Source organism: Melanaphis sacchari, unplaced genomic scaffold (genome assembly GCF_002803265.2).
Source record: "Melanaphis sacchari strain LSU unplaced genomic scaffold, SCAv2.0 Contig646_pilon_pilon, whole genome shotgun sequence".
In the NCBI taxonomy this organism is placed as follows: domain Eukaryota; kingdom Metazoa; phylum Arthropoda; class Insecta; order Hemiptera; family Aphididae; genus Melanaphis; species Melanaphis sacchari.
In genome coordinates, this window is record NW_020271459.1 from 758 (window position 1) to 9,704 (window position 8,947).

At 26.0% G+C, this 8,947-nt stretch overlaps 1 protein-coding gene across 1 annotated transcript; it reads right to left on the bottom strand.

Annotated features, from left to right (window-relative positions):
- Window positions 1-1,881: 1,881 nt before the first annotated feature.
- LOC112600359 (pickpocket protein 11-like) lies at window positions 1,882-7,776 on the bottom strand. Its single transcript, XM_025347550.1, has 9 exons — window positions 7,575-7,776; window positions 6,192-6,395; window positions 5,188-5,466; window positions 4,985-5,096; window positions 4,606-4,885; window positions 3,984-4,037; window positions 3,799-3,913; window positions 2,098-2,189; window positions 1,882-1,994 (listed from the first exon to the last, which is right to left on the bottom strand). Exons 1-9 carry the CDS (start codon window positions 7,769-7,771, stop codon window positions 1,882-1,884), a joined length of 1,446 nt encoding a protein of 481 aa, XP_025203335.1. The 5' UTR covers window positions 7,772-7,776.
- Between the last annotated feature and the right edge of the window lie 1,171 nt (window positions 7,777-8,947).

Genomic DNA, 8,947 nt, shown 5'->3' on the forward strand with positions numbered 1-8,947 from the left:
GTAAAAAAAATTAAATAATTGGTATACAATTTTTTGTAAAATTAGAGCAATTGCATAATAATATAATTTTGAAAATGATAAAAAGTATAAAATTCATAACAATTTGTAAAAAATAATGTAGAAAATTATTTAAAACATAAGAATATAACATTATTTTTATGTAAATATGTCACAGTATGTAATATGTATAATATAATATAAAAAAATAAAATTTAAATCACATAAGTAGGTTTGTGACATATTTACATAAAAATAATGTTATCTACTTATATTTTAAATAATTTTTTACATTTTATTTTAAAAAATTTTATGAATTTTATACTTTTTATCATTTTCAAAATTATATTATTACACAATTGCCCTAATTTACAAAATATTGTATAACATTATTTAATTTTTTTGGCCAAAAAGGGAATTGATCTATTTTAAATTTGATCGAAAAGTGAATCGGCTGAAAAGGGAAGCGCACATATTTGGTTGAAAAGAGTTTCATCCGATTACACAGGTATCATAATCTACGAGTATATAAGTTCAAGTTTTCATAGCACATTCTTTGGGAAACACTATTATATACGTCATTTTTAGTCTAATTGACACCAAGAGATGATTGATGAATGAATCATAAATATCAACACTCATAGTTTTCAACTTTACATTTATATAAATACACAAAAATATCTTGCATGTACCAGAGGACTGTATCCAATCCTCTTTAGGATGATAGGTAAATTTAGATTGTATATTAAAACCATTTTTCCTTTAACAAATTTTGATTGTTAGATTTATTTTTAAATTTGGATCTAACTACATGCCAATGATTTCCAAATTAAAACCATCCATGAAAAGAATATTAACTTCTAAAATAATCTGACTAGACAAGTTATGATAGTATGAAAATTCAATTGTAATTATGTAAATAGCTTATTCCGGAGATGGGCAACTGAAAGTTATTAGAGGGTCAATTTTTAGAAAATTAAAATTTAGCGGGTCAGAGTATAGGGAATAAAAAAAAAAAGTTCAAAATATGCATTTTAATTTAGCATTTATTTTGTTTATAATGTGAATATTAACAGTGAAAAGGTTATTGAAAATAATTAAATATAAATAATGCTATTTCTAAATACAAAAATACTAATACAAAAAATGTTATAAAAATTAATTATATTAAATATAAATAATACTATTAGTATTTGTTTAATGTGAGTTTTCAGGACATGTGACTGCTAATGATACCGCAGCAAAATCAACTACTATTTCGGAAGAGGAAATACGAAGTAGGTAGCCTAATATATCATCAGTAAGAATGTAAGATCTAGATTAAGTCCACAGTCATATTTTTGTCATAGACTTCAAGATTATTAAATTGTTAAGTTTGCATATAATTTGAATCTTTCTTCTTTTTTTATATAATAATTTATTGGTATACCTGTAATTAAATTATATCAATCTTATTATACTTAGAATAATGTAAATTGTTTTGCATAACTATTATTGAAAATTGACAGTAAATTCTATAACAAAATATATATTTTGAAAATATAAAAATTCAGTTGTCAATATTTGTAAAAATGTATTAATGTTTATTGTGTTTATTATAATGATAAGTTATAATTCAATTTTGATTTTATGCCTGCTATGTAAATAAAAAAAAAATGTCACAGATTATTTTAAAGAGGACATTTTTGATATCCGCAATTTTCAATTGGTTCATTTTATGTTGGTTACTATTCTAAGAAAAAACGAATATAATATAAGCTTAAATTTACTGATCTACTTATAAGTTTCATATTTACCAATAATAAAGACAAGTAGCTAAATTAAAACAATACGATTAATAGAATTAATAGCATAATAATAATAATAATAATAATTTAATGTTTCTTATTTCTTGTGCAAGAACATAAATGCCAGACGAAATGTGAAAAAATAAATTATCTCCAAGAAACTTAATACCGAACATCCAAAAAATAGACCTGCAGTACCTCCAATCGAAACTAAAAAATGTAAGTATATACTAGTAAAGTATGTTATTATTGCATAGTTATTATAAATATAAAATATTTAATATGTTTTTTTTTCTTTTTACCGATTTCTTACCTAAAACATCAGTGAAACCAAAAAGCACATTTCTCTTCAAACGCATACGAGGATATTTTATAAGTCCCCATTTTAAATCAGTTCCAAAATACCTGAAAAAAAAAATACAATTACGCTTTAGTTTATAATAAAAAAAATTTGTTTAATAGATGAAATCGTAAGCAGTGATATTCCAATTATTTCCAAAAAAAAATAACAATTCATATTTGTACTACACTTTTTTTTTTTTTGAAATGAAAATTTGATGTGAGGTGGTGAAAAAAAATTCAGCAAGAGTTTCTATTGTTAATCTCCTGAACATGAGTGGTAGTTTTACAGAGAAATAATAATATATACGTTAAGTAGGTAATAGTTTTATTTTTGAGATGGTAGATTTAGGTGAGGATTATGTTGCGGCCCGAAATGCCACAACATTATTATTATTATATATGTTGCCGCCACCGACCGGCTCACACACTCTCACACATCAACCAAATATCAGTATATCACCGTATTTATAATACTATTTATTTTTATATTTAATTGTTATCTGTGAATTATATAATATTATGCAAAATACGTATCGGTGTGTTGTCTGTCGCCGCCGGCTCGCCGTTGCATACCGTGCAGGTTAACACAGCCGCCGTATATTTTTTTTTTTTACTGTACGTCGTCGAGCGAAAATCATAACATCCGCAATTTTTATATAAAGTATTCTTTCCTTTAAGAAAACTGGTGTTATTTTTATGTATTATTTTATCGTGTGCTTGAATCGCCACTAATTTATTATATTCTTTGCGTGCGCGAATCGCCGTTTCTATTATTTATTTATTGTTACCTATATATGATATTTTTTATACATATGTTGTGTGCGCAAATCGCCACTTTTTGTATTTAGTTGAATATTTTCCATTATTTTTATACTATGTTCTTTCGTATTGTGTGCGTGATTATTATTTATATAGCTAGTTAGCAGCTGGCCAGCAGTGTGCCGACAACTTGTAAGTTTTTATCATTATTTTTTTATTATTTATTTACATTTTTATGCGATTAGGCCAAAAGGGCTAAATATTATTATCTATATTGTAGCTCTAATAGCTGTTTATATAATTTTTATATCTATATTTTTATTATTATATTTATGTTGTGGCTCTAATAGCTATTTTATATTATTATATTATATTTTTGTTGTGGCTCTAATAGCTCTCTTTCTTATTACATTTTTACTTGTTGGGCCAAAAGGGCCGTATCTTATTTTCTATATTATTATTATATCATATTTAATATCATATTTACACTTGAGTTACCATTATTTATTATAGAGTTACCTATTCATCCTAGATTTAAGTATATACACAAACACATATACACACATACACACGCCACTTACACACTAGCACTCACAGGATTTGCTCGGCAAACCTGTCCACTTCCTGTTGAGTGCTATACACATATACACACATGCACATAAGTCGGCCGGTGTGTGTAGCATACGAATTAAATATAGGTGACTGGGCGCCGGTTCTATTATTGGAGGACGTTCCCGGCCCGCACAGATTATGTCAAATGTCAAACAGTAAACCAAAATGATGTTCTCGAATTTTATGTGAGGACAGACATCAGACTGGAGACAGTACCTACTTCAGTTATACGAGGACATTGAAATGAGACATGGGCTTTTATTTGTTTATTATTTTTTATAAGTGACGTAAGTTAAATTACCATTGAATTGTGTTATCTCTTTCTACAATATAATTAACATCATTACAAGGCGGGTAACAGCCACAGTTAACTTTTTTATCAACACCTGTTGTATTCCGAAGTTTAATAAGAAATTCTGAAAAAATTCAATAATAAATATTTTTATACTTTTGTTGTAAACTAATACGTAAACCAATTTAATTTACCTTTATGTTGGTCCAAACAATACATCCCTTTGACATCACATATTTTATATTTTTCTAAAATTGAATGTAAAAATTATTGTATATTTTAGACTAATTGTGGAACAAATTTTGGGTAATTGGGCTCTTTTTATATTTTATCCAAACCAAATTATGTCTTTTATTAATTTTAAATTTTAATACACCTACATTTAAATTTATTTATAGTAAATATTGCGTTTACCACCTATTCTTAAGCGTTTTATATTTATGTTGCCTGCGTGCTGCGATAATAAAATTCATAAAATATAGCTATTATGTATATTGTATGCGCAAAAATATGTTAATTAGATGTATAACGTAATAATGATATAATTTAATCAACAAATTTATGTATTTAATTATATTTAGACTAAGTAAATTATTGAAAGTACGTAAAAGTTATCATTGTATTTTGTTATTGTAGTAGAGGATTAGAGAAAGCTATAATGGTAGTCATAGAATATTAATTCACCCTTACTCTACTACAAGTTTTGTTAAAAACTCACTAACAATGTTTTATGTGATTGTTTCTAAGTGACTATGTATTAAAAATGTATATACTTAATACTTTTCACGGAACAAATAAAGATTGCAATTCACTTACTCAGCGGCCTGTAAAAGTAAGGAACACATCCGCATAGTTTTCTCGCTTGGTCCATTCGACATTGGTTCCGACACATATTGTAGGTATACATCTCCGGACTAATTTCCAAATCACTCTCATCCAAAAACCGGCAGCCTCTCTGCCTGGGCGAGAGATATTTGATTTCCGGTGCACTATATATACTCAACGCAGCTACTTCCAAAATTTTGTAAAAATTCTGCTGTGACGGGAAAATGCGGCATGCCACGTCAGGCACTTCGTAAGGAGAGTGCACAAATCCCTAACACACGAATATATCAATACGAGTATCTGTCTAATATTGATATACTATTATAGAATTATCTTGGCAGGGAAAAATAAAAAAAATCACATTACTTACCATATAACTGAAATTCATGGACGTTATCTGAACGAAAACGTCACCATCCAGCGGGGTACCCGAAATAATGTCTATTTTCGGGAATTCACTGATGTTGCGTTTTATCCAATATCTGCAAAAGAATTTATATGTTTCTCATAATTTGTGAGTTTTGTTATAATATTATTCTCTTGCATTTTTGGAAACCTATTTCATTTATATACTTGTAATCGTTGTATGGCGCAATGTATCCGTTGTACGAATAACACAAGCCCAACTCGGTGACACTGGGCACCAATTCGTTCGATGAAAATATGTCCACGTGACTATTACCAATTGTGTACGATAATTTACTACTCAGCAATAAAACGTAATTCAAGTAGTCATTCGGCGATATCCGATTGTACACAGGCACTTCATTAAACGTACCGTAAGTGGCGTTCGCCAACAACATCAAAAACGTCCATAACTCTTCTTTCTCCTCGTCAGTGTAGTTTGAAAATCTAGAAAAGTATATATCTAATGAGTTTATTATTTATATTTAATACAAATGGTTTGAAAATATTTAGAAAAAACAAAAAGGTATAATTTAAGTATTTCACTGTGATAATTAAATAAAAATATCATAGGTAATTGAATTAATTATTATTTGCTGTAAATTGTTATTATTTAGGTAATATGCTGATGAAAATTAATTTAATTTAATTTGAAGACGAAAATTTGTTTATTTGTTTTTAATAATCATAAATTAATACATTTATTATTTTGTATATATAACTACACATTATATTGCAGAAATTTGATTTGTATTTTATCATCTTATCAGTGTTGATGGATATTATTTAAAACAAAATCATCTCTGATTCTTAGGTTAATATGATAGTGGAAAAGTACCAATTCTTCAGTTTTGACATTTTTTTTTAAATTCATTGGTTATATTGCAATTGTTACAACAATACAATATTTTTTATTACCCAATTAGTTTGATTACTTGGTTTAAATATCTTTATAAAAAACTGTGTATAAGTTGTTTCAATTCTTAATAGCTTATGTTTAAATAATTTAATATTATTTAATAATCATAGAAAGGTACCTAAAAAATAAAATAAGAGTACACTAATTAAACATTTTCTTTTAGAACAAATCGCATTTTAAATTATATTAATTTTACTCTTTAACGAAATTTGACTTTAGTACACGATTCATATTTTTTAACCAAACTTTTTACTTTTTCTGTATGAATCCATTAAATAGTTGGTCATCAATCTTGTTCATAGGACATAAAGTGATTGCTGGAAGTGCGGTAGCCCATTCCTTGTATTCTCTATCCATAGATATCACAGTTGGATTTTCTTGATAACGATTCCAAGTGGACGAACCTAGTATTGCTGAACCATAGATACTCAAACATATTGCAATGACCCAAATTAATCTGTCAAATAAATTTTTAGTGGTTAGTGATTTATGTTACATATATATTTAATGTATACACTGTGTATACATTACTGTGTACATCTGTGGTTATATGACAATATTTGGAGATCCACTTATTCACTAAAATCGATCTTTTCGTTTACCATCAGTACAATAGTATATTTTTCCCTATTTCACTACCACAAATTTTAGTTTTTATATTTTGGTAACTCCTTATCTTGATAAGGAAACATGCAAAGTTTTTGATAATTGACAATGAATTTTTAAATAAAAAAATAATTAAGTAATCAAATAATTATTATTGAAATAAAATAAATATTTATTGTATAATATTTGTATACATAGGATATTATAAAATATTTAAAAAAACACATTCAAGTAATGCTTATATTATTTTTCAATTTTATTATTATTAAAATAAAGTCAAAATGATTCTTATGAATTATACAAATCTAAGTCAAAAATTAATAATCCTGATTATAAAAAATATATTTTGATACGTTTGAAATCTTGGTAATTTATACATCAGTTAACATATATTATTCATTAGTTTGAGTGATGGTGGTTTCTCCCCTTCCCGGTTAATTTTAATTATTATTTGTTTGTGTTGGATTGCGACTAAGCCTCCCCTTCCCTTATCAACTGGTCATTACCTACTACTACTACTACAACTATTTAATACTAAAATATAGCTATTATAGATACTCATTAGGATTTTCTACATAATAATTATTTTTTAATTTAATTCTATATATTAATCTCGAGCTTACATATCAAATATTATAAGCTGTATTTTATAATTTTGTACGGTGAAAAGTTTTTAGAATAATAAATTAATTGATAGTTTTCAACATTTTACGTGTACACGCGCTAAGCTTTTGATGATTAACTCATCTGTAATTAATTTTAATATCAAATTTCGACTTTAATGATAAATTAAAATATTGCATACGATACTATCAGGATAAAATAATTTAGCTATAAAAACATAGGTCAATACCTATTTTATACTAAGACCAGGTTTTGTGCCAATGTGAAATAATTATTACAAGTAAATAGGAAATGATAATAATTCCGAAATTTTAAAACAAAATATTTTAGAAAATAATTGCATAATTGATTATAGGTAAATACATACAAAAATATTACATGTATAAATAATGTAGAGAACACATACTTTTCGATATAATGTCTCCTTTTGTCAGTTAAGTGATTCAGACCGTGTATGTTGGAAGATGAAAAAAACAAATTAACGAAATTGAATACATTTGTCTTAAGTTTTATCAGTATTCTGTCTTTGTCTTTTTTAATGTCTGAATCGTCAAACTTAAACAAAATATTGCGTTTCTGAGGATTTAACTCGTTCCAGTACATTTTTCTAGATTTTAATAATCTTGGGCAACATTTATATTAAAATTGTTCACTAAAAGTTAGAGTAATAACTGTTCAGAGGCTTTAATGAATTAGGTTAGAGATGGGTAGCAGGTTTTATATAATGTTTTATTTGGTTAATAAACATAGTGTGATTTTTGTTTTGAATAATTTAATTGGAGTTGTAATTACCATAATATTATACGTTCAAGATTAGAATTTCAACCATATTATCACGAAGAATAATTTATTTATTAATAATTAGATTGCCGGGCGTTGTTGTGCACGCAAGCATTTCGTACAATTGTCACTATAACTTTTACAGTTTTCCGTAAATATATTTATTGATTTAATATTTAAATATTTAATTGATAATTCCATTCAATCCTGTATATTATGCATGTACTTCATTGATTGTATACATACCTAAAAAAAGTGGCTCAAGGTCTATATACCTACCTATTAATTATACATAATATATTATATTACTTTATAATACATATATATGTACCTTTGGTGACTAGAAATACTTTTTTTCATAGGACATATTTTTTTTTTCTGATGCATTATCCTTTATAATAGTACTATGTGTATGAGATTCTACTTACTTTTTGAAAATATTACTGGTTAATAGGAAAATGGTAATGATTTTCATAGTTTAATTATTAATTTATATTTAATGGTTAGACCTAATGCATATACTAGATAATATGAAATTCAGATCTTATTGAAATTAAATATATATGGAACATAAAATATATTTACATATTAATAAATTCATTTTCATTAGTTAAGTTTCAAATTATTTTCATTAAAAAAATAAACACAAACTAATAAGGTGACATAATTATACACTATGCACATTATCCAATTATCTTAAGAGATAGGTTTTTTGATAGAGAAGCAATGTTTTCTATGTACTTGTTTTGGATTTTTATATCTAGTCTCCATTTATATACCAAATATACGTATAGATGGATAATAAATTAAACAAACAATGTAAGCAAATCATTGCAAGAATAAACAAAGAATATTGGAGAACAATAATGACTATAAATATGTTCTATGATATTTTCGTTTTAAGTTCTTTTTATTATTTGAATTTATTTATTTAATAAAATTATTGTTTTCAGTAATATTTAGTACCTACTTTAGAATAAGTTTTACATTAATAATATT